Source organism: Pan troglodytes, chromosome 2, assembly GCF_028858775.2.
Source record: "Pan troglodytes isolate AG18354 chromosome 2, NHGRI_mPanTro3-v2.0_pri, whole genome shotgun sequence".
Classification (NCBI taxonomy): Eukaryota; Metazoa; Chordata; class Mammalia; order Primates; family Hominidae; genus Pan; species Pan troglodytes.
The window spans coordinates 172,972,505-172,999,516 of NC_086015.1; the positions used below are offsets into that span (position 1 = coordinate 172,972,505).

The 27,012-nt window shown below is 40.5% G+C and overlaps 2 protein-coding genes across 5 annotated transcripts in view; one reads left to right on the forward strand and one right to left on the reverse strand.

Annotated features, from left to right (window-relative positions):
* Positions 1–21,182, forward strand: part of LRRIQ4 (leucine rich repeats and IQ motif containing 4) — a 25,300-nt gene extending 4,118 nt beyond the window's left edge. For 2 of the 4 annotated variants that reach the window (XM_516869.7, XM_016942280.3), the window contains exons 2-6: positions 5,346–6,396; positions 12,211–12,384; positions 13,931–14,069; positions 16,417–16,613; positions 20,930–21,182. In XM_516869.7, the coding sequence (XP_516869.3) occupies positions 5,346–6,396; positions 12,211–12,384; positions 13,931–14,069; positions 16,417–16,613; positions 20,930–21,082 (1,714 nt within the window). In that variant the 3' untranslated portion in view covers positions 21,083–21,182. The remainder of the gene's footprint in view (positions 1–5,345; positions 6,397–12,210; positions 12,385–13,930; positions 14,070–16,416; positions 16,614–20,929) is intronic. The other 2 variants (XM_016942281.3, XM_063806375.1) reach the window with 1 other exon arrangement.
* A 1,440-nt stretch (positions 21,183–22,622) lies between these two features.
* Positions 22,623–27,012, reverse strand: part of LRRC31 (leucine rich repeat containing 31) — a 30,864-nt gene continuing 26,474 nt past the window's right edge. Inside the window, exon 9 of the mRNA XM_016942283.4 lies at positions 22,623–23,765. Within this exon, the coding sequence (XP_016797772.1) occupies positions 23,434–23,765 (332 nt within the window). The 3' untranslated portion in view covers positions 22,623–23,433. The remainder of the gene's footprint in view (positions 23,766–27,012) is intronic.

The window sequence follows — 27,012 nt, forward strand, 5'->3', positions numbered from 1 at the left end:
TCTCTTAATCTGGCTATAAGTTTATTGATTTTATTCATCTTTTCAAAAAACCCAACTTTTCATTTTATTAATTTTTTGCATTGTTCTTTATTTTAATTTCATTTATTTCTGCTCTGATTTTTATGATTTCTTTTCTTCTCCTTTTTTTTTTTTTTTTTTTTTGACAGAGTTTTGCTCTGTTGCCCAGGATGGAGTACAGTGGCATGATCTCAGCTCACTGCAACCTCTGCCTCCTGGGTTCAAGTGATTCTTTTGCCTCAGCCTCCTGAGTAGCTGGGATTACAGGCACACACCACAATGCTTGGCTAATTTTTATATTTTTAGTAGAGACAGGGTTTCACCATGTTGGCCAAGCTGGTCTTGAACTCCCGACCTCAGGTGATCCACTTGCCTCAGCCTCCCAAAGTGCTGGGATTACAGGCGTGAGCTATCACTCCCAGCCTTCTACTAACTTTGAGTTTGGTTTTTTACTTTTCTAGTTCTTTAAGATGCATCATTACATTGTTTATTTGAAGTTTTCCTGCTTTTTTGATGTAGGCACTTATTGCTATAAACATGCCTGTTAGTACTGCTTTCACTGTATCCCATAGGTTTTGTTATGTTGTGTTTCCATTTTAATTTGTTTCAAGAAATTTTTAAATTTTCTTAATTTTTTCATTGACCCACTGGTCATTCAGGAGCATGTTGTTTAATTTCCACATGTTTGTACAATTCCCAAATTTCCTCTTGTTATTGCTTTCTAGTTTTATTCCATTGTGCTCAGAGAAGATACTTAATATGATTTTGATATTTTTGAAAATTTTTAAGACTTGTTTTGTGACCTAAAATATGTCTATCCTTGAGAAGATCCATGTGCTGAGGAAAAGAATGTGTATTCTGCAGCTGTTGGATGAAATGTTCTGTAAATATCTAGGTACATTTGGTCTATAGTGCAGATTAAGTCCACTGCTTCTTTGTTGGTTTTCTTTCTTGATCTCTCCAATGCTGAAAGTATCCAATGCTGAAATCAACAGCCATTATTCTACTGGAGTCTATTTCTTTCTTTATCTCTAGTAATATTTGCTTTACATAACTAGGTGATCCAGTGTTGGGTGCATGTATATTTATGATCATTATATCCTCTTGCTGAATGAACCCCTTTATCATTATATAATGACCTTTTTTGTCTTTTTTTATAGCTTTTGTCTTGAAATCTATTTTGTCTGATATATGTATAGCTAATCCTGCTCTTTTTTGTTTTCCATTCGCATAGAATATCTTTTCCCTTTCCTTTATTTTCAGCGTATGTGTGTCTTTATAGGTGAAATGTATTTCTTGTAGGCCACAGATCGATCATTGGGTCTTGTTTTTTAAAATCCATTTAGCACCTCAAGAACAATTCCTCAGAGCCCAGCACAGCATCAAGATTTGCCCAGGAATTGCAGTCCTTGTGACCTAGACTGCCTTTCAAGTTTATTTAGAACCACCAGAGCACTTTATCCCACAGTGGTGGGGCTAGCCAGAACTCAGGTTCCACCCACTGGCATGGACAATTCCCCTCTGGCTAGGGCTGGTCTAAATGCTCCCTCCATGAGCACCACCTGAATTCTACCCGATGTTGCTTTCCACTGTGACAGGCAGCACTGAAGTCCATTCCAAAGCCCCACAGTCACTTTCCTCTCCCTCCCCGAAGCACACTTATTCTCTCTCTGTGCCACATGGCTGCTGCTGGGGGATGGAGGAGGGATGGTTCTAACTATCCAGGACTGTCTTTCCTACCTTCTTCAGTGCCTCTTTCTTTGCTATGATGTTAAAACCAGGGACTGTGATTGCAAACCTGATCTTTCGTTCTTATGAAGATGATTTCTTGTGTGAATAGTTGTTCAATTTGGTGTTCCTGTTGGAGGGGATGATGGCTAGAGGGTTCTATTCAGCCATCTTGCTCTGCCTCCAGGAATTTTTTTTTTAACAAGATGTATTTGTACAGAATTCTCTCAGCTATGACTCCCTGTTGAAGAATTTTCTTTCTGGTATAGAGAAGGCATGTTTCACATGGAAGGTTTTATTTCCTGTTTTCAAGGAGAGAAAGGGAAGATTAGGATACACTTATTGCATCTGCTATTTTTCAAGTGTCTTTAGCTTAAAGTAATCCTCATACCAAAGTGGCATATTTTGGAGTGGCATATTCTGCCACTCTTTATTACCATTACATGAATATCCAGTCTGAAGTCAATTAAGGTTACTTTTAGTTTGTTTGTGATTCACCGGTTTTTAGAAGGAGAAGATCTCCTGAGTGAAGTTTTAAGCAAAATCTTGAAATTCTTTTAACTAGAAATGGGTTTTTATGCTAACAGAGAGAGTCACACACCATATTAACCTCAGGAACCTAGTCTTACCTATCTAGTTTGTGCATAGACAGACTTGGAAACAAAAGCATCAACACTCACTGTAAATTTGAGAGGGCTGATTAGTTTCTTAAATGATTTTCTCAGGGGTTAGAGTTACACAAAGAAAGCTAATTGTTAAACTATCCAAATCTTGGCTCCTTCAAATGAAGATGTAACAATTATTTAATTTAGAAATCACCCCACCATAATATTGGATTGTAATAATAAGTAAATTTGATCACATTTGTGTAGCAATCCCTAGAGAAAAAATGGCCAATAAAGACCAAATCTTCCCCTTTCTCCATTTACTGTGGCGGAATTACTGGCAAAGCTATTGCAAATCCGGGTTTTACAATCTCCTTTTATTAAATCCACAAATGAATGTGAAATATGGGTGTATATATATAGCTTTCAGAGGGCCGTCAAATTGATGGGGTATATGATTAAGGTGAGATAACATACACACACAATCAGATATTCTAAGCAGGTCTTATTATGGAGAAAGATGAATGTTAAGAGAAATAAGTTATTTCATGTGTCTGGAAGCCCAGACACCCTCATATTAATTCTAATCCACATAAATTTCTCCCAGTTGACTTTGTTGTAATGCTGCACAATAAAATCAAGTCTAAAATTTCACACCCGAGAAGAATGATTTTAATAAATGCCAGGTTTCCTGTAAACGAGTGATGTTAAAAATCTAGGTGAGGTTGTGTCCAGTTCTCTGCTCTTACTCCCACTTCCTACCATGTTCTGAGAAGAGCTCTTTTAGTTATATAATTTCTTTATCTGGGAAACAGGGCAAATAATGATGCCTCCTGCATAGGATTATTGTGAAGATTAATTAGGTTACTTTAAGTAAAGCCTGGAGTACGTAATCAGTGTTCTTGGTGTTCCCTATTTTTATTTGTATTATCGCCTCAGTCTACATACTGTGGAGAATTTTCAGAAATTTGCAAGTAGGAAACTGGAGATTTTATCTTACAGGACTGAACAGTATTAGATAAATTTAATCTGCCTGATGACTAAGTGACAAAAATGCTGGAGACAGCTAGTTTTAAACAAAATCAGTGTTAAATCTTTCCTTTTCTTTAAATAACATTGTCTCAGAGCTGGTTTTGAGTCCAGGCATAAAGCAACAAGCACCTGAAGCACATAGTGTTGTGTTTTGAGGAATAGCAGTATTATGTATGGGGCTAGAAATGTATCCCCTTCACCTAGGCACTGGGCCTCTGTGATGGATGAGAGGCCCAGATACTCCAGCAGGACTGCCTTCATTCTAAAAAGAAGTTCAAAGATGCTACCGCCAACCTTGCCACTATCATGTCATGTTGTTCTCTGCCTTTCCCCATAGACTTTGTGTGTGTGTGTGTGTGTACTAAAGACTTACTCTTCTGAAATACAATATTCACATCTTGCATTTTATAAGATTTATAAGCCTAGTAGTGTAAGTCTGCTGATTTTGTTTTCACTAAAGATTATCTTTAGCTCCTTTGCATTTTCATATAAATTTTAGAATCAGCTTGTCAATTTCTACCAAAAAAGAAAAAAAAAAAGTTTGCTAAAATTTTGACTAACATTGCGTAAAAACTATAGATCCAATTAGGGGAATTCTGACATCTTTTTTTTTTTTTTTTTTTTGAGACGGAGTCTCGCTCTGTCGCCCAGGCTGGAGTTTAGTGGCGCGATCTCGGCTTACTGCAAGCTCCGCCCCCCGGGTTCACGACATCTTAGCATTACTGAGAATTCTAATCCATAGACATGATTTGTCTCTCCATTTATTAGAGACTTTAATTTGTTTCTGGGTTGGGCTTTAGTTCATTCAATTAACTGCAGTTCCAAATGTCTCACTTAGACAGAGTTAAGCTCCTTCCAGCCAGGCTTCGGTACTTAAGACCATGAAACTACAGGACCTGTCTCTGTTCTTTAGTCCAGCCTACAATTTTCCCTGTGGCCGTTTAACCAGCCAAAGACTAATGGGAAGAACTAGTTAGTGGGGAGAACTGACTTTGCATATGGGGCTACTCCAGATTCTAACCCACTATGCCAGCCCACACATGACTGTTAAAAGTTTGGCAGGTTTATTCTTCTCCCAGAAGTTCCTTTGCCTGTGCCTATTAAAGGGTTGTTTCTCTGCCTGACAGTCCTCAAACTTGCAAATGCCATCAGGCATGAGAGGGTCTACTCACGGGTCTCTAGTTATTTAGAAAAGGTTGGTGCATCTCTAGAATATAGTGTTTTTGTTGTTGTTGTTTTTGTTTTTGTTTTAGCTTTCTTTGTATCTTCGACTCTCTGGTGGTTTTAAGGAAAAATACTGTATTTTAAAAGATGAGGTTTTTCCCTAGTGTTTTCTCAGTGTTATGGTAAGAGCAAGGATATTTTGCAACCTTCTACATCCTACTGGAAACATTCAGAATAGGCATTTTGTTTTAACTGAAATTAGGCTGGGCACGGCGGCTCATGCCTGTAATTCCAGCATTTTGGGAGGCCAAGGCGGGTGGACCTGAGGTCGGGAGTTTGAGACCAGCCTGGCCAACATGGTGAAACCCCGTCTCTACTAAAATTACAAAAAAAATTTAGCTGGGCATGGTGGTGGGTGCCTGTAATCCCAGCTACTCGGGAGGCTGAAGCAGGAGAATCGAATCACTTGAGCCCAGGAGGCGGAGGTTGTAGTAAGCCGAGATCACACCATTGCACTCCAGCAACTGGGCAACAAAAGCGAAACTCCGTCTCAAAAATAAATAAATAAATAAAACTATAGTTAATCTCTTTTTTTTTTCATGTGAGTCTACGTGTTAGGGGAAGGAGTCTACACTTTAATTCTTTTAACATGAAATGCAAAAACCTACATTTTATGTTCTGTCATAATTTCAAGCACTAAGTTTAATCAACTATGTTTTAATTTTATTTTTCTTAAGGATAGCAAGTCTGGTGGCAGGTAAATTCTAATTTTTTTTCATCCTTTTCACAATATTTCAGATTTTGGATATTTGAGCTTTTCTTCACAATAATGTCAAAAGACATAAAATCAGTAGAACATTCACCTAAAATTCATCAGAGAAATGATCCACAGCACGTCAATGATAGAACATTTTTCATTGATGCCTCTAATCAGAGCTTGACTGCCATTCCTTTGGAGATCTTCACATTCACAGAATTAGAAGAAGTGCATTTGGAGAATAACCAGATTGAAGAAATTCCCCAGGAGATTCAGCGTTTAAAGAACATCAGGGTCCTCTACCTGGATAAGAACAACCTGAGGAGCCTGTGCCCGGCGCTGGGGCTGCTGAGCAGCCTGGAGAGCCTGGACCTGAGCTACAACCCCATCTTCTCCTCCTCCCTTGTCGTTGTCAGCTTCCTCCACGCCCTGCGCGAGCTCCGGCTCTACCAGACCGACCTGAAGGAAATTCCCGTCGTCATCTGTAAAAACCTCCACCATCTCGAGCTGCTCGGACTGACTGGAAACCACCTGAAATGTCTGCCCAAGGAAATAGTGAACCAGACCAAGCTGAGGGAGATCTACCTGAAGCGAAACCAATTTGAAGTTTTCCCCCAGGAGCTCTGTGTTCTCTACACCCTGGAGATCATTGACCTGGACGAGAACAAAATCGGTGCCATCCCAGAAGAGATCGGACACCTGACGGGGCTGCAGAAGTTCTATATGGCTTCTAACAACCTTCCCGTTCTGCCCGCGTCCCTGTGCCAGTGTAGCCAACTGTCGGTGCTCGATTTATCCCACAACCTCCTCCACTCCATCCCGAAGAGCCTCGCCGAGCTCAGGAAGATGACGGAAATCGGGCTGAGCGGGAACCGCCTGGAGAAGGTGCCACGCCTCATTTGCAGGTGGACCTCGCTGCACCTGCTCTACCTGGGAAACACCGGCCTGCACAGGCTGCGGGGCTCCTTCAGGTGCCTGGTCAACTTGCGCTTCCTGGACCTAAGCCAGAACCATCTGGACCACTGCCCGCTGCAGATCTGTGCACTGAAAAACCTTGAAGTCCTGGGACTGGATGACAATAAAATAGGACAGGTACGGATTCCTTTTCTGGCTGTCACTATGCTCTCATCCAGGGTCCTTCCTGCCCTAAGTTGGTTCTGTGTCTAAACAGCAAATTTAAACGGACTTTATGGGCGAAAATCCAAGATTACTAAATATCCAACAAGGTGATACTTTGTATTACTCTCTTTTTCCCTAACAGCAGCAGTAATCATAGTAGTAGCTAATGTTTATTTAGAGGGTGTATGTGCCAGTCACTGAGCTAAGTGTTTACATGGATCATCTCATTTACCTCACAACGACTGTGTCCTCAATGGTATATGAAGGAAGTGAGGGGCAGGGAGCTTAACTAACATGTCCAAGGTTACACAGCCTGTAAGTGCTGCAGCCGCGATTCCAGCCCACAGCTGCCAGGCTCCAGGGTCTACATTCTTTTTTTTTTTTTTTTTCTCTCTTCCCTGAGACGGAGTCTAGCTCTATTGCCCAGGCTGGAGTGCAGTGGTGTGATCTCGGCTCACTGCAACGTCCACCTCCCGGGTTCAAGCGGTTCTCCTGCCTCAGCCTTTCGAATAGCTGGGATTACAGGCACCTGCCATCATGCCCAGCTAATTTTTGTATTTTTAGTAGAGAGGGGGTTTCACGGTGTTGTCCAGGCTGGTCTCGAACTCCTGACCTCGTGTTCCGCCCGCCTCGGCCTCCCAAAGTGCTGGGATTACAAGCGTGAGACACGGCGCACAGCCCAGGGTCTATATTCTTAACAAATACAATCTCCTGACAGAGTTTCCGTTAACAGCAGATGTTTCTAATATATAACAGCCTTAGAAGCCTAAAGTTCCATCCATAGGAAACTGCAAAACCAGATTTGTCCCAACAGAAACTGTCCTGTGTGTGCAGGGTGGCATATTCAAAAATGGTCATTTAGCATTGTTGATAATCATGAAATAATGGGAGACAATCTAAATGTCAGTAGGGGAGTGGGCAAATAAACTTCAATATATTCATAAAACGAAGTTATATAGTAATTTAAGTGAACTGGTACTGTATTGCCAATATGGATAGATCTCAGTATTGTGATGTTTATTGAAAAGAAAACCTAAGGTTCCACATCAAACTGCAGAACTTTATGATACCATTTATAAATTTTGAAATCACACAAAACTATATATATATATACATATATGTATATACGTACACACATATACACACAACACATATTTTATGGATATTTTTATATATAATGAAAATATAAAATATTGACTGGAAGAAAACTAAATTCATGAAGGTGGCTGCCTTGGGAAGAGAGAAGGAAGTCAACAAAATAGGGAAGCAGCTGGATGCAGTGGCTCACTCCTCTAATCCCAGCAGTTTGGGGGGCCAAGGAGGGAGGATAACTACAGGCCAGAAGTTCAAGACCATGCTGGGCAATGTAGGAATGTGTCTTTAAAAACCAAGAAAGCAAATGGGGAAGAGATCATAAGGGGACTGAACTTAATTGCAGTATTTCATTTTGTTTATTAAAAGATTTGGGCAGTTGGGCATGCATGGGTTTATGTTTCTTTATTATTTTATAATATTCTATTTATTTCAATTTTAATTCTATTTATTTATCCATTTATTTTTGAGATGGAGTCTCACTCACTCTGTCACCCAGGCTGGAGTGCAGTGGTGCTATCTTGGCTCACTGCAACCTCTGCTTCCTGGGTTCAAGCGATTCTCCTGCCTCAGCCTCCCAAGTAGCTGGGACTACAGGTGTGCGCCGTCACACCGGGCTAATTTTTGTATTTTTAATAGAGACGGGGTTTCACCATGTTGGCCAGGCTGGTCTCAAACTCCTGGCTTCAAGTGATCCACCCGTTTTGGCCTCACAAAGTGCTGGGATTACAGGTGTAAGCCACCATGCCTGGACTATAATATTTGATTTAAAAAGGAAAAAATAGCTGTTAAGAGCAAAAGACAACTGTAGAGGGAGTAAAAAGGGGAATTTGGAAATCAACAACTATAATCAAATAATAGGTCTGCTTTACCTGGCCATGGACACCAGTCTCATGTGTTCCCTATAAATTATAAAAGTCCTGGGCCTTACGGATTTATTTTTTAAAATCTTTTTTTTTTTTTTTTGAGATGAGCTCTCGCTCTGTCGCCCAGGCTGGAGTGCAATGGCGCCATCTCAGCTCACTGCAACCTCCACCTCCCAGGTTCAAGCGATTCTCCTTCCTCAGCCTCCCGAGTAGCTGGGACTACAGGTGCCTGCCACCACGCCCGGCTAATTTATGTATTTTTAGTAGAGGCAGGGTTTCACCATATTGGCCAGGCTGGTCTCAAACTCCTGACCTCATGATCTGCCCACCTCAGCCTCCCAAAGTGCTGGGATTACAGGCGTGAGCCACTGTGCCCGACTGCTAAAAAAATCTTTTATTTGATTTTTTATTTCTAGAACTTTTTTCCCCAAATTGCTATGGGGTTTTAAAGCTGCCTTTCAGGAAGTAAACATTTTGATGGTAACTTGCAGATTTAGGTCGAGATTCTAGGACTTAATCTCCACTGATGTAGCAACTCACCTTGGAAGATTTTTGAGGTTCTGTGAGAGCCCATCCCTGAACTATTCCACTGCTGATGTAAGAAATTCCTTTTAGTGGACAAAGTCTGTCATTTTGCAGTTGGAGTGAAAGACTTAAAATATAAAGTACATGTGGGAGGGATAACACATTATACTGAGCCATGAATAATACCTAATCCTTTTCTGAGAGAAATTTTAAGAAATCAAAGGAGCGAATCACACACAGACTGCTTGTTAACAAAAATAAGCTTCATCCAATACCAAGTTTTAGCACAAGTCAAACTGCACTGAAATGTAGACATGTTAAATATTATTGTATTCAACATGACAATCTCTGTGTACCAGTGCTTTTTCCTCTTCAGTTATTCTGATGGGTTTTGTGTGTGTGTGTGCATTTGTCCTCCCTTCTCAATTTCCTCTTATGCTAATACCACCTTCCAGTGCATTTCTCTCCTTAATGAAACATGGCCTTTAAGCCAGCTCATTATCTCTCCCTCCTCAAAGACTCAACTCATGGGTTACTAGCTCTTAAAGCCTAACCAGTAGCTTCTACTTGCCTGTGTGCATGCAAAAAAAATCTGATTTTCAATGTGTACCTAGATGGATTTTATTGGTAGAGTATACTTCTATTAAAGGAGAAAAGCAGGCCACGTGCGGTGACTCATGCCTGTAATCACAACACTTTGGGAGGATGAGGCGAGTGGATCAACTGAGGTCAGGAGTTTGAGACCAGCCTGGCCAACATGGCGAAACCCCATCTCTACTAAAAATACAAAAATTAGCCGGGCATGGTGGTGGGCACCTGTAATCCCAGCTACTCAGGAGGTTGAGGCAGGAGAATCGCTTGAACCCAGGAGGCAGAGGTTGCAATGAGCCAAGATTGTACCATTGCACTCCAGCCGAGGCAAGAAGAGTGAAACTCCGTCTCAAAAAAAAAAAAAAGAAAAAGAAAAAGGAAAAAACCAAAACAATGTACCAGATCCCAAAATGGCTATATGTCAGTTATAGTGTCATCAGTAATTGTACTCATCTAATGCTCTACAGATTTTCTATACATCTGGATTTCTTCTCATTATACTTTACTATGACTATGATGAAACTAACTACTGGATCTTAAATACTCCTAAAAAAATTTTTTGAACATTCAATGTGTTTTGAAAAAGAAAAGCTAAGCTTTTATGAGTTAAGTGAACAGCAATAAGAATGAAATTTCTAGGTTATAATAAAATGGTTAGATTGAAAAATCTTTTTTCATTGTTTTGGACTGCACAGAATGCAGGCATTTTGTATTGAAGAGATCTAAGTGATTGATGAAGAATTTTGAAATAGCCAAAGAGGAAAGCTTAAACATCAGTTTCTCCAAAGATTGACTTCATCTAATTAAAATAAATAGGTAAATAAATAAAACTGGAAAACTGTTACAGCATTTTTAGGAAAATGAGTCCTTACTCTACACAAAAAAGAGAAAAATGCATTATGGAAGATTCCAAGTATGTGAAACTTTTACAGATAGGTTGTCCTCAGTGAACTTTCTTTTTCTCCAACTGTAAGTGACCCATTCACCAATTACCTGTCTATTCCACCCATCCATAGAGAGGTGGGTGTGGGAGTGGCTCAGCTGAGCTCTAGCCAGAATGACAGTAGGGTGGCTGACTAGGGAATGGATGGGAAGAATGCCCATGGGCTCAAGCAGGGAACTGTGGGGAAGGATTTCCCAGCTAGGAATTAAGCCAGATAAAGGAACATATGAGTTAAGGAGCTGTTGAGCTATGTAGCTGGGATTTTTTTCTACGAGAAAATAAGGCATCTCTGTAACACAGTCAATAGGGTGATTGTCACATATTTTAAGAATGAGATTTTTTCGCCCGGTGCGGTGGCTCATGCCTGTAATCTCAGCACTTTGGGAGGCCTAGGCGGGCGGACCACGAGGTCAGGAGATCGAGACCATCCTGGCTGACACGGTGAAACCCCGTCTCTACTAAAAATACAAAAAATTAGCCGGGCGTGGTGGCAGGCGCCTGTAGTCCCAGCTACTCCGGAGGCTGAGGCAGGAGAATGGCGTGAACCTGGGAGGCGGAGCTTGCAGTGAGCCGAGATCGCGCCACTGCACTCCAGCCTGGGCGGCAGAGCGAGACTCCGTCTCAAAAAAAAAAAAAAGAGAGATTTTTTTTCCCATGTGGTCTCCCATGGTCCAGAAAGAAACCGATAGACGGACATAATGGTGAAGCTGATTTGGGCTGTACTAAAGTAGGAAATCTGATGATTAGAAGTAGCCGTAGAAGATAATGAGCTTTTCTTCACAGGAGGTGGTGTTTAGATAAAACTGGATGGCTCGCTATAGAAAGTATGCAACCACTGTATTAGAAGGTTGAAATAAGAACCTTCTTAAGGCATTCCAGCCCTGAAAGTGTGGCACTCTGTGAAATGCCGACCCAGTTCCCACACAGGGTACCCAAGCCTGGGTATTCACTGAAAAGCAGAACATGACACGATAGGATCATAATGGAGCTCACTGAACACTGATTAGAAATGGTGTGAATATATGTTTGCCTCCAACTGAGATTTCAACTGAAGTTTCAAAATTATTAAAGCCTTTTAGGATGAGGAGTCATATCACTAAATTTATTAGTTCCAATAACTGAATTTATAATGAATATTATTATTGCAATATTACACATAACTTTAGTATTTTTCTTTCTATAGTGTCAAGCAGTTGCCACACTACAGTCCATAAATGGCAAGAACATAGGTTAAAAATTGCTCCAATTTTTTTTTTTTTTTTGAGACAGATTCTCACTCTGTCGCCCAGGCTGGAGTGCAGTGGCACAATCTCGGCTTACTGCAACCTCTGCCTCCCACATTCCAGAGATTCCCCTGCCTCAGCCTCCCGAGTAGCTGGGATTATAGGCACCCGCTACCACACCTAGCTAATTTTTGTATTTTTTAGTAGAGACAAGGTTTCGCCATGTTGGCCAGGCTGGTCTTGAACTCCTGACCTCAGGTGATCCACTGGCCTTGGCCTCCCAAAGTGCTGGGATTAAAGGCATAAACCACCGCGCCCAGCCACAAAAAATTGCTCCAGTTTAAAGTGGTGCATAAAAGTGAAATCAGAGACTTTAGATCTACAAGTATAAATACTGTAATGCAGATATGTGCACAAATTTTTCACCAGTAGGAGAGGCTAATTTACTCCACTTGTTTAGCAGTCTGCCTCAAAACCAAAAGCCCAATTTATCTCTGCTGTTAAAAATAATCTTGACCTGAAACTTATCTTTTTGGAATACTTCTAGTTACCTTCAGAATTGGGCTCACTTTCAAAACTGAAGATACTTGGACTAACAGGAAATGAGTTCCTTTCCTTTCCGGAGGAAGTCCTTTCTTTAGCATCTTTAGAGAAATTATACATTGGGCAAGACCAGGGATTCAAACTTACCTATGTGCCAGAACACATTAGGAAACTGCAGGTAAGCCTCCCCAAATGAGCAGGCTAAGAAGCACCTGCCACTGCCTCTTAAATTGGCTGAAACTGAGAAAATATGAGGTCTCCACAGGCTGGATGTAGAATCATCCATACTAGATTTCCAGCTTCAGACAAGCAATCATTTTTACATTTTGAGGTTTCCACTGTGCGTGAACAACTCTTCAACATTTCATTGTGATTGCTGTTGGATATGTCCTGCCATACTTCTTTCCACTGTGTGATTTGGTGTGTTTCGTTTACAGAAATTGGGTCATAACTCTTTCCATTTAATTTCCACTTTTTATAAGTAGCCCCCTGAAAACTGGACTATTTTGAAGTTAAAGAGTATCATACAAGTGACATGCTGGGAGCCTACATTTTGGTGCCCAGGATTTCCCGTAAGGGGAAGTGTGACCTCTCTCCCTGATTGGAAAAGGGAAATCATGTTGCACCAGCTTCCTGGATCTGCAGGGCTGTGAGGAATACTTGCAAAGCAACAGGATAACTTCATTCAAAGTAGCCATAGTAGGGTGTCTTCATATATTCATCCTTTAAAGAACTGTTATTTTTTTTTCATGTTCCTGTTGCTGCACTTTTTTTTTTGACAGTTTCGCTCTTGTTGCCCAGGCTGGAGTGCAATGGCTCACTGCAACCTCCACTTCCCGGGTTCAAGCGATTCTCCTGCCTCAGCCTCCCAAATAGCTGGGATTATAGGCGCCCACCACCACACCTGGCTAATTTTGTATTTTTAGTAAAGACGGGGTTTTGCCATGTTGGCCAGGCTGGTCTCGAACTCCTGACCTCAGGTGATCCACCTGCCTCGGCCTCCCAAAGTGCTGGGATTACAGGCATAAGCCTCCGTGTCTGACCTGCTGTGCTCTTAATGATGATAAAGTAGGCGTGGGCCACCACATAACCCCAGTCATGCAATGCCATGCACAGCATAGGTAGTTCTCACTATGACACAGGGTGTCTCTTCCTAATTCTACATTCCTTTGCCCTGTGTTCATAGAACACCTTTCATCAGCTTTTCCTTTGTACCTGTCATGCCACAATCTTAGGGTGAAGTACAAACATTAGATTTTTGCCCAGTGAAGTTGAAAATAGTTATTTTGAATACATTCAAATCCATTCCCTGTGCATTTTGGCTACTTTCACTGAGGCAATATTGGGTTGATAGTTGAGGCAATTATCATTCTGTAGCAACTGCCACAGACAATTAGCTATTAAAAAGGAGTTAATGATAAATATAGTTAAATTATTCAAATTATTTTTCCATAAAGTTCTGGTGAAACAAATAAGCACTAGATGTCTGTAGTCTCTTTTCCCTGCATAAATGGAAACTAAGTCTAATGGATTTACTCAAAAATAATTTTGGGTCTTGATGATGGTCCTTTAGACATGCTTTTTCCCTTTAACCCAATGCGTAATTTCCCCATTGAAAGTGAAAAAAAAAAAAAAAAAAAAAAGCATGAGCACCCACAGGTGATTCTGGTTATTATAATTAATTAATCAAGGTATATTATTATGGTACACTCATGTTATTTCAGAGTCTCAAAGAGCTATATATAGAGAACAATCATCTGGAGTACCTGCCCGTATCCTTGGGGTCAATGCCTAACCTAGAAGTTCTTGATTGCCGGCACAATTTGCTTAAGCAACTTCCAGATGCCATTTGCCAAGCACAAGGTGAGGAAACTTAGTAGATTCACAGCCTAGCAGAGTTTGTGGCCAGCATTTCCTATGGCAAATGGCTTCCTTGCTTTGCTAACGACCGATCTCAGTGTTCAGAGAACTGAGTCTATCCCATTACTTCCTTGCAGGGCTCACTTAGCGACATGGGGGAGGCCAGGTGTCCTGATTAGTATAGCTAAGAGTCTTGCAAAGGCAGTTAAGTCATTTATTAAAATGGAAAAGTAAATAGCAACTGCTAAGAAAATTAGCATTCACCCATACATTTATTACACTACCAACAATAATTTACTGTACACTTACTACATGCCAGAATTTGGAGTTGGGATCCTGCAGTAAATTTCATCTAGGTCACGGAGTCACTTGAATAAAAGAAAAAGTATTGGCCCAGAGTGGTGAAATTAGCAGGAGACTTTCTTGGAGCTACATAATTGACCTGGAAAACTATATATGATTCCTATTTAAATAGCCAAACATTTTCCACTACATTAAGCCATTCTTTGTCTGTACATTCATCCATCCACTTAACATGCTTTTGCTGAGCACCCACTGGGACCAGATTTTAAATGTTTCTTTTTTTTTTTCTGAATCCTAGGTTTATGCACATGTTTTCAAACTACGGCTATTCTTTCTTTTCTTTTTTTTTTTAAGACAGAGTCTCGCTCTGTCGCTCAGGCTGGAGTGCAGTGGCGTGATCTCGGCTCCCTGCAAACTCTGCCTCCCGGGTTCACGCTATTCTTCTGCCTCAGCCTCCTGAGTAGCTGGGACTACAGGCACCCACCACCACGCCCGGCTAATTTTTTTTTTTTTTTTTCAGTAGAGACGGGGTTTCACTGTGTTAGCCAGGATGGTCTCGATCTCCTGACCTCGTGATCTGCCCACCTTGGCCTCCCAAAGTGCTGGAATTACAGGCGTGAGCCACCGTGCCTGGCCCAAACTATAGTTATTCTTTAATGAAAAAGGAATGGAGAGAGTGGAAGCTGATGCCTACTCATAAGATATTCAAAAATTGGGGGCAAGGCCAGGCGCTGTGCTCACGCCTGTAATCTCATCACTTTGGGACACCGAGGCGGGCAGATCACCTGAGGTTAGGAGTTCAAACCAGCCTAGCCAACATGGTGAAACCCCATCTCTACTAAAAATACAAAATTAGCTGAGTGTGATGGCACGTGCCTGTAATCCCAGCTACTTGGGAGGCTGAGGCAGGAGAATTGCTTGAATCCGGGAGGCAGAGGTTGCAGTGAGCTGAGATTGCACCACTGCACTCCAGCCTGGCAACAGGGCGAGACTCCATTTTAATAAAAGTTTAAAAATTTTTTTAAAAAAGGAAAAAAAAATGGAGACAAGGGGTTGTATGCAGTACTCCTTAGTAATGCTCCTGACCATAAATTTTTATCCTGTCCTTGGTCCCTGGAGGAGTGAAATATTCTCAAAATTTTTCAGTGTTTTCTATTTTTCTGTCTCTAATATTTATGGACACTGGCTTCAACAACTTTGAATTGTTATAAAGAAGTTGTAGGCCAGGCGCGGTGGCTCACGCCTGTAATTCCAGCACTTTGGGAGGCCGAGGCAGGCAGATCATGAGGTCAGGAGTTCGAAACCAGCCTAGCCAATACAGTGAAACCCCATCTCTACTAAAAATACAAAAATTAGCTGGGCTTGGTTGTGGGTGCCTGTAATCCCAGCTACTCAGGAGAATGAGGCAGGAGAATCACTTGAACCCGGGAGGCGGAGGTTGCACTGAACCGAGATTGCGCCACTGCACTCCAGCCTCGGTGACAGAGCTAGACTCTGTCTCAAAAAAAAAAAAAAAAAAAAAAGCCAAATGTGGTGGCGTGCACCTGATAATCCCAGCTACTTGGGAGGCTGAGGCACTTGAATCGCTTCAACCTGGGAGGCAGAGGTTGTAGTGAGCTCAGATCATGCCACTGTACTCCAGCCTGGGCAACAAAGTGAGACTGTCTCAAATAAATAAATAAATAAATAAATAAATAAATAAATAAATAAATAAATAAATAGTCTGCTGACCTTAGGAACAGCAGAGTCTAAGAGTGATTTTTCCCAATGGGCTGTCAGTTTCAGCTAAAAACTGTTGCTCTAAACAAACAAAACATTTGGAATATCTGGAGACTGAATTCTGTTCTCTTCATTTTGAGAAGGAGCAAACATAGAGCTAGAACTTTTATTAGATGGTAGAAAAAGTTTTGTCGGGTCTTGTGCATCCTTCCTCTCATTCCCTTTGCAAATGCAGAATTGGATCCCTCACCTATGTGGACAGGATTAGGTGACAAGTTAATATTGTTTCTTCTAAGATTGATCCACCATTACAAAAAAATCTTTTCAGCTTTGAAAGAATTACGGCTGGAGGACAACTTGCTCACCCATCTTCCGGAGAATTTGGATTCCCTAGTGAATCTTAAGGTTCTGACACTGATGGACAATCCCATGGAAGAACCCCCAAAAGAAGTGTGTGCTGAAGGCAATGAGGCCATATGGAAATACCTCAAGGAAAACAGAAACAGGAATATAATGGCAACAAAGGTAAAATCAGCCCAGATTCTTGAAAGCAGTTGCTTTAGAGGGAGTCTAATGGTAAACACAGTACAGATTATCCTACGGAGCAACTCCTTACACCCTTGTCCTGCTTCTGAAAAGAGAAGTTACTTGGTAACTTTTATGTCCCCAGGGCTAAGTAAGAAGATTTTTAAATGTCAGCCCTAGCATTTTTGTCTTTTACGTCCCTTATTTCTTTGTCCAATAAGAAGCCAACAAATAGGCAAAGGAAACCAAAACTTCAACATTTCAAACAATCTAAAATTCGTGGACTATTTTCGTTGGAATGAAAAAAGCTTGTATTAACAAAAGCAGTAAAATAAGTTTAAAAAATTAGAAATGAAAGCATTTATAGATGAGAGGCTGAGCCCAGGGTTCTGAGCTGCCATTAATAAGGATCAAAAGGCTGAGATCCTTGTAATTCTGCTCTAGCCCTTTGAGCCCATGGAGATGTAGGACAGGTCTGGAATGTGTCCACTTCAGCCAGTGTTCTTTATTCTCCAACTGGCCCAAGTCCCCATCATCCCACAGCCGGATAACTACATAAGCCCTCTGACTAGTGTCCCTGCTTCCATGCCAGCTCCCCTACAACATACCTTCTGCTCAGCAGTTGCACTGATGCTCCACTGAAATTGGCAATCCTCCATTACACTCAGAGTAAGAGTCAAGTCTTCAGTCCGTAAAACCCCCTCTCAATAGCCCTCAACCCTATCAGACCTAATGTCCTCCCTTTTATGATAAATCTTTTGTAATACCTCTTTTACTATTCCAAAATAAATTCAGAGATAATAAAAACGTACAAAAGGACATAATTTTAATCAAAATAACGCCTGAGTTACAATTTAAAGGAGAAAGAAAAGTAATTTATATACAAATATATATTTCAGGCCTGGCGCGGTGGCTCTCGCCTGTAATCCCAGCACTTTGGGAGGCTGAGGCGGGTGGATCACTTGAGGTCAGGAGTTCGAGATTAGCCTGACCAACATGGTGAAACCCTGTCTCTACTAAAAATACAAAAATTAGCTGGGCATGATGGTGCATGCCTGTAATCCCAGCTACTCTGGAGGCTGAGGCAGGAGAATCGCTTGAACCCAGGAGGCGGGGGTTACAGTGAGCCTAGATCGTGCCACTGCACTCCAGCCTGGGCAACAGCTGTCTCAAAAAATAAATGAATAAATTATTTCAATGTGTATATGCTCAGGATGGATTACACTTGAAAGAATGAAAGTTGTGGTTCTTAATTGAATACTTCCTAAAAGCATTTTGAAAAACCATGCACCCTCTTGCACGTTCTTAAAATGATATTTAACATTGTTGGCCACAAGTTTAAATCATTGCAAAGGATGTAATTTCCAGTGAATTTTAAATGTTGACATTTTAAAATAGAGCTGTTAGATCAGTATTTTAAATGTATCCAGTGGAAACTGAATATCATTATGATTTGTCAACACCAATTTACAAATACTCAAACAAGTTATTATTTTATAGGCAGAATTTTTATATCATATTCCTTTTCTTCTTAAACATGTACTTCCATTCTACTTTCCCCTCAAAATTGATCCTAAGGTTTTATGTATACACATATAAGTCTTTCATAGATTGCTCTTTTGTACTTCTAGGCGACAAAAATATTTATATAAATTAAATTTTAAAAATTTAAAAATGTATATACATTACAACTATTAGTAGTATAAAATCACCTAAAACAACACAAAATTTCTTACAAATTTTAATAATTGTTAGACATATAGGATTTTTTAGAACAGTGTACCAAAATGAGAGGGTTTTTTTTAGCATAGTTTATATATTCATGCATAAATATTGATGATTATTAGAATAACACAGGGTTGATTATAGATTCTACTCCTGTTTCTCATTTTACAGATGAAAGCCTTGAGAAACCTTGTTCACGTAGATGAGTTAAAGAGAACAGAAGAAGCTTTTTTTGCCTGTAATGTTTTATTTTAAAAAAACCATGCTTCATGCATCTCTGAGCTTCTTCCAGATTTATATCCCCCAAATCGATAGCAGGTCTTAGCTGACATGTCAACTAGGCTTCCCTTATTTTTCTTGAAGGTAGAATTAGAAACCACCTGTCTTGCAAAAGGATTGGTTAACCAGTCCCTAGAGTCATTCATTTTCTCATCAACACTTGTACTTTGAATTGTCTTTTTCTGTGTGTGTGTGTGTGTGTATGTGTGTGTGTATGTGTGTGTGTCTGTGTCCTAATGATTTTTGGAGTCCAGGGCAATGCAACATAGTAAGATTCAGGTGGGTGCAAGCTATGCCCTTCCTCTGTGGAGCACCAAAGGGGCAACTGGAATGGGGGATCTGCAGTTATGTTCTCGGGATGATTTTAGGAAGGGGTACATATGGAAGCTGGAGCTCAGGAAATGGACTGTCTTCAACCTATCCATGCCTGCACACTGTTGGAAAGGCTTTGTAGACCAGGATATAGGCCACACAATTGAAGACTGCTTAACCTTAAGTCAACAAAAAGCCCCATAAATTTCCAAAATGCCTCTAGAGAGCAGTGCTGTTCCCTGGATCCCGATTGGTCTGCTGTTTTCACTCCCCATCTCCTCTTTCCTACTCTCACTGGACTTCAGTCACAAGCAGATCCCTGGTGTTCTTCCAAGGACCAAGCATGTTCCTGGCTCAGGGCCTTAACACTGGCTCTTCCTGTGCCCAGAGATGCTTTCCCCAGATATGAGCAAGATTCTGGCCCTCACTTCATTCCATCTCTGCTTAAACATTCTCTTATCAGAGAGCCCTTCCTTGATCCACCTTATATAAAACTGCATGCCCCCAGCCACCTCTTTCATTTGTTCATTCATTCAACAAACATTTATTGAGCTTCTACTATGCACCAGACACTGTTCTAAGCATTGAGATACATCAGTGAACAAAACAAATATTTATGTCCTCACAGTACTTAAAATCTAGTAGGAGGGAAATAAAAGCATGAAATAGAAAACATAAAATGAAATACTATGTTAGAGAGTGCTACTGTTAAAAAAAAAAAAAAAAAAGTTAGCCTAAGGGGAACTGAAATTGCCAGTAGTGTGTGGAGGTGGAGAAGTGGTTGATTTAAATAAGATTGTCAGAGTAGGCCTCACTGAAAAAATGACAGTCTTAGCTTAGGCTGCCACAACAAAATACCATAGAACAGGCGGCTTAAACAACGGAAATGTATTTTCTCACAGTTCTGGAGGCTGGAAGTCTAAGGTCAGAGTATCAGCATGATTGGAGTCTGGTGAAGGCCCTCTTCCTGGCCTGTAGAAGCTGACTTCTCCCTGTGTTTCGTACAACAGAAAGAGAGAGAGAGAGAGATTGCACTAGAGAGTGCTAACTCTCTGATATCTCTCCTTATAAGGCCACTAATCTCATCATGAGGACCCTGCTGTTATGACCTCATATAAATCTAGTCATCTCCCCAAAGCCCCTTCTCCAAATTCATTCACACTGGGGATTAGGACTTCAGCATATGAATTTGGGGCAACACAGTTCAGTCCGTAGCAATGACAATCTAGCAAATCCTTGAAGCAGTGGAGGGGTGAGCCATCTGAATACTGAGAAGAGTTCCAGGCAAAGAAAGCAGCGAATATACAGGCCCTGAGTCACAACTGTGCCTGTGTGTCTGAGCAGGGAGGAGGCCCACATGGCTGGAGCAGAGTGAGCCAGGGAAAAGGGAGTTAAGAGGTTAGAGGGGTCAGGATTGGGGAGGCAGATCAGAGAGGGCCTTGTAAGCCATATAAGGACTTTGGCTTCTATTCAGAGAGAAATGGGGAGCCACTGGACAAGTCTGCTGCTAGAGGAGGGGTGTTGCTGGGTAGGTAGGAGGGAATAGGATCCAGGGAACAAGTGAGGGCTGGCTTTAGGCAGGAGCACAGACAGCCCAGTAAGGAGCGGGAAGGCAGAGCGTAGGCACTCAGATCCCCTCACCATGCGCGGTCACTCTCCATAGCACTCATCACCGTCTGACAAATTGAACATTCGTGTGTTTATTTTGTACCGTCTCTTCCCTCACTGGAATGTGAGCTCTATAAAGTTGAGACAGTTATTTCTCTGCTGTTGCCCAAAAGTCTAGAACAGGCACTGGCACATAAAAACAATAAATGCATTTTTTTTAAAATTTGCCTGAATGCCTAGCCAATTGAGAAAGATAGAAAATAAAATTTAGAGTTCTAATCACATCCCATTCTCCACGTCTTCAAGACCATGTATCAGAATAAAGAGATTTAACAATTTCCAGTTCATTGTGATACCAGCCGATGCTGAATTTGGGTTTATCTTGTTTTCAGATTCAGGCATGGTGGCGTGGAACAATGGTACAGAGAGGATTTGGGAAATTCGGTGAACTACTAAAACCACAAAAGAAAGGAAAGACCTCTCCAAAAGATAAGAAAGGAAAGAAGGATGTAAAAGGAAAACCAGGAAAGGGAAAAAAGAAATAATCCTGTAAATTGATAAATTGGGGTAATGGACCTTGATAGATTAAGAAGACAAAATATCTAGGAATTAGATGCTACTACATTAAAATTATTCATAAAATTACACTTATGTGTAAAAATAAATGATTCTTACTTTTACTGAAATATTTATGGATAAAATGATATAACACCTTGGAATTGCTTCTAAATAATATGGGAGGGGGAGGGGAAAGTGGGTAGGAATATAAGTGAAACAAGATTGGCCATACATTGATAACTGTAGAATAAGGTGATGAGTACGCAGGGGTTCTTTATACTATTTGCCTACTTTTATTTATTTATTTATTTTAAGACAGGATCTCATTCTGTTGCCCAGGCTGGCATGCAGTGGTGCAATCTTGGGTCACTGCAACCTCCATTTCCCAGGTTCCAACAATTCTCATGCCTCAGCCTCCCGAGTAGCTAGGACTACAGGTGCATGCCACCACACCTGGCTAACTGTTATATTTTTTTGGTAGAGATGGGGTTTCACCATGTTGGCCAGGCTGGTCTCGAACTCCTGATCTCAAGTGATCTGCCCGCCTTGGCCTCCCAAAGTGCTGGGATTACATGCGTGAGCCACTGCACCCAGCCAGCCTACTTTTAAAACTTTTACTGTGAAATAATTATAGATTCACAGGAAGTTCCAAAGAAATGTTTAGGTAGGTCCATGCACTACTCAGCCTCCCTCACCGCTGACCTCTTTTATAACTATAGCACAATAACAAAACCAGAAGATTTACATTGGTACAATCAACAGTGCACTCATTTGTGTGTGTGTGTTTGTGTAATCCTATGCAATTTTGTCACATATAGTTTCGTGCAGCCACCATCACAGTCAAGACATAGAATTGTTCCATTGCCACAAGTTTCCCTTGTGCTATTCCTCTGTAGCCATACCTACTGCCTACTCCTCTCCCAATGCCTAACTTGTTCTCCAGATCCATAATTGTGTCATTTTAGGAATGTCACATAAATGGAAACACACAGTTTGTAACTGGGATTGGCTTTTTTATTCAGCCTAATCCACCTGAAGTCTATCGAACTGGGGGCATGTATCAGTGGTTTGTTCCTTTCTGTTGCTGAGGAATATTCCATAGTCCCACAGTTTGTTTAACCTTTTACTCATTGTTTCCAGTTTTTTTGCTACTGTGAACAAAGCTGCTATGAACATTCATGCATAGGTTTTTGCATATGCATAGATACTCATGGAATGCATGGGAATGCTCATGATATTCATGGTATTCTTTTATATCATGTAACCCAAAATATCCCCTTTACATCATTCAAAACCTCCTCATCCTGAAAACCTTTTAATTTGGAGTAGTGTTGATTTTACATTTGCATGTCTTTCAGGCAGTGATTGCAATACAATTATTAGTGTAGTAGAAGAAAGCAAAACATAATTTGACTAGAGCTTGTCAGAATAGAAATGTGTAGACAAACATCTCTGCCATGCAATGACTTTCATGCTCTAGCAAAAGAAAATCAAAAATTTCAAAAATAGTTTAGAGCAACACAAAACTGTCATTAACGAATTAAATTAGTTTTATGAAGCAAATTCCATTTCAAAGAAATGCCTGGAGGCAATATGTTAACAATTTTTTAAACAATAAAAGGTTTTAATTTATTCTAATAAGATGTGTTTTTCATACTGAGTTTTAGATTTTTAATCACTTTTTACTAAGATTTATATGTCAGTGACTATCATTACTGTTCATGGTTTATATCTGAGATAAAAGGCACCAGAATATAAAATAATAAACCATAGAAAGGTACACTTTCTGATAAAAACCTACATAGACTACATTAAGATACATATAGTAATAGTAATGATACATGAAATTATTAGACAGCTAGTGCCTTTCACATTAGAATTACACACACACACACATACCCCTTTATATTTAGAACATTTAACTTGTAGGAAAAGAAGAGGCAAAACATTTCTGGGCAAGAGAAAAGCAGTTGCAGTACCAAAATCTAAATACTTTTGGCAAGGCTTCTAAACAGCAAATGAACTAATTATATATCCAAAACAAATCCATTGAAAAATGCCATTTTTGTTTCATAAGACAGAGAATAATGGCATGCTCATATTAGATATTATATATATATTTACATATATATGTGTATTATATATATGTATATTATATATGTGTATATATGTATATTACATATATATGTGATATATATATATATATTTACAAAGCTCTTGTAATATAAGTCCCACTAAACGGCCCAGAAGTTGAAATTCAGTTCATGACTCTGGAATTCGTTCATGTTCTTTTCCTTTGGAGAATGGTTTGTAGCTTAGTAGGACATGGGAAGTCAGTTTACTGAAACCCACCATGGTCAAAGTGAATGCTTCTTTTTTTATCTTGGTCAAAGCATTCTAGTTCTTCCTCCTGTGAAGCTGGGAGAATCCATCTTTTCATTCCTATCTCAGTGATCTGAGGAAGCTTGGTCACAGCATATAACAAGTGTCTAAACCATTGTCCACAATCTCGAAAATTTGATGGTCGAAGGCTAATATCCAGCTCGATTAGCTCTTTGAGGAACCGCACGTTTTGGCAGAACGTGGTCCACCCCGCATCACAGATGCTGTCATTGTAGCTCAGGTCCAGCTTTTGCAGTTTGGCCAGATGACCCGTCTGTATGACCGATGCTGGAAAACAAAATCACTCTAAATGCTAACATACAAGAATACTGTCTGCCATGGCTATTCCCATTTCCCATAACACTATCTCCAGGAATAGTAATGACAAGATTAGTAATTAGTAATGATTTGTTATTAGCAGCTTTATTCAGGACATCTGAAATCAGTAACAGATTTCCTCTCTGTACATCCCATCTACAGCTTTTTTATTTCTTTTTCCAAATCCCAACCCAATAATTTTTTTTTGTCAAGTTCCTGCTCTCTGTTCCACTGAAGTCCCAGCTCTTCCTACAGATTTTCTCTAATTAAATGTAAAGAGTGATGGCTCATTGGCTTTAACTAAGGACCATTTGTAAATAATCGTCTTGCTGCTTTAATTGTTCATTTTCATTCATTCAGTACTTCTTCATCCAGCAATTATTTAAATGAGCACTTTCCATATGCAGAACATACCTGGATAATTTCCAATTCACCTTACAGACCCCAATACACGTGACAGTTTTCCTTTTGAATAGAACATATCAGTACTACCTACAATGGCACTTAAAAATGATGACTAATGTACAATCTGAGCTATTTGATCAGAAAATAAATAAGTTAATGATGAAATAAAGACTTCTGTAAGAGGAGGCAGGAGAGATAACCAGGGAAAATGGGACATGCTTCCCTTTTCAACCAAACCCAGGAATGGATTGCAGAGATCAGGTGACTTGTATAGAATCTCAGTGTTGCAAGGGATCTTGGAAGTCTCCTTATCCAACCTCCTAATCAATAATCAGAGAGAAATCCTTTTCACAGCCTCTCTACTCATGACCACCACAATTCTGGCTGAACTGTTCTTTCAAGTTTGCCCCAGCATTATGGAGCAGCTCCTAGCGGGAGGAAGCCCTCCCACAGGGCCCCTGTCTATCTTCTGGTGTCTTTCACCCAGTGCCCCCATCAGTCAGCTGTAACATTCAGCTCCTTCTTCCTCATGTCAGCCCTGCAGTGTTGGACAACAGGCAGGTCTCCCTCAAACTTTATCCCTCTAGGACTGAACATGCCCTGGTCTTTCAGTCTTTCCTCACACACATGGCTTTCAGATCAAGGAGGATGCTCCAACTCCATCACTTTCACTTGCCAACAGTTTGATTCCACAGTGAATTTGAGAGCTCAGCCACCCGTGCACACAACAGCTGCACTCTGTCTCTAGGTGTTCATGTCAGTGTGTGTCTCCCTTCCTGTCTCGCAACATTAATCATAATATTCTCAAGACCTAACTGTTAAAGACAATGTGCACGCTTTTTCTCTTTTAAAAAATGTTGTATTATGAAAATTTTCAAACACAGAAAGTAGAGGGAATAGGAGAAAGTGGACCACCATGTACCCATCATTCAACTTCAACATTATCTTCATTACATCAATCTTGCCTCATCTAGTCCCCTTTCTTCTACTTTTTTGTTTTTTAAAAACACATTTTAGGCTGGGTGTGGTGGCTCACACCTGTAATACTAGCACTTTGGGAGGCTGAGGTGAGTGGATCACCAGGTCAGGAGTTCGAGACCAGCCTGGCCAAGATAGTGAAACCCCGTCTCTACTAAAAATGCAAAAATGAGCTGGGCATGGTGGCGGGCACCTGTAATCCCAGCTACTCGGGAGGCTGAGGTAGGAGAATCGCTTGAACCCAGGAGGTGGAGGTTGCAGTGAACCAAGATCATGCCACTGCACTCTAGCCTGGGTGACAGAGCAAGACTCCCTCTCAGAAAAAAATAAAATAAAATACATAAATAAATAAATTTATTTTTTGTTTGGATTTTATAACGTGAGCACCCTATTTTATTATATTTTATTATTTTAGATTTATTACATTTAAAAAAATCTAGGTAAGGGAAATGTAGGCCATGGGTATACTCTTTATAGTTTACTGTATGAAAAAATAAATGCCATTATTTTTAAAATGTATACAAGCTAGTGATTAACAAATTTTTAATGTTTCTATTAGAAAAAATATAAAAGTGACAATTGCTAAAACCACATATAGTAATACTTGTTTTTTGTTGCTGTTGTTGTTTTTGTTTTTTTGAGATGGAGTCTGCTCTCTTGCCCAGGCTGGAGTGCAATGGCGCAATCTCAGCTCACTGCAACCTCCATCTCCTGGGTTCAAGTGATCCTCCTGCCTCAGCCTCTCAAGTAGCTGGGATTACAGGCACCTGCCACCATGCTCAGCTAATTTTTGTACTTTTAGTAGAGACAGGGTTTCACCATGTTGGCCAGGCTGGTCTCGAACTCCTGACCTCAGGTGATCCACCTGCCTTGTCCTCTCAAAGTGCTGGGATTACAGGCGTGAGCCACCATGCCTGGCCTGTAATACTTGTTATTGAGTAAAAATTCAAAGAAGGAAAATGTACCCTGATAAAATGTAAAAGTATAAATTTGACCTGAGAAAAAAACTGTCAGTAAAAATTAAGAAAAAATATACAATGGCTGAAGACATGGTGAATAAAATTTGATGCAGACAAAAATAAAAAAGACCAAAATGAAGAAGCAAATTTTAATTATAAACATTAAATAAAATAACTTAAATATATTTAATGGTGTCTAATTCAGAGAAATAAATAAATAAAAATAAAAAGCTTATTTTTTAGAAGACTCACAACATCAATAAACCCCTTGCAGTAGTCAGAATTCTAAATAGCCACCTTAAGATTTCCATTGTATCCCCAGGACTGAATGTGGTAGATTTTGCTCCCAGAATTAGCTTAGGCTATATGGCACACCTGACTTTAAGAAAGGGAGATTATCCGTATGGAGTCAACCTAATCACATGAGCCCTTTAAAAGCAGAGAGAATTTCCTCCTACTGCTGGCAGAAGAGGAAGGAAGTCACAGAAGTCAGAGAGATTTAAAGTGTGAGAGGCACGGACAATCCACTCCTGTCTTGAAAATGAGGGGCCATGTATCAAGGAATGTGGCTGGCCTCTAGTAGCTGACAGCAGCCCCCAGCTGAGAGCTAGCAAGAAAACGGGACCCTCAGTCCTAAAGCTGCAAGGTCCTCGACTCTGTCAACAAGAATGAGCTTGAAAGTGGATTTATTCCTAGAGCCTTCAGATGAGAACTCAGCCAGGCTGACACCTCGATTTTAGTGTTGTAATACCCTACACAGAGAACCGACACAAGCTGTGTCAGACTTCTTACCTACAGAACTGTGAGCCGGGTGAGGGATGAGAAATTACTTAATGATGCATTATTCATTTGGGTGATGGTTACATCAGCACCCC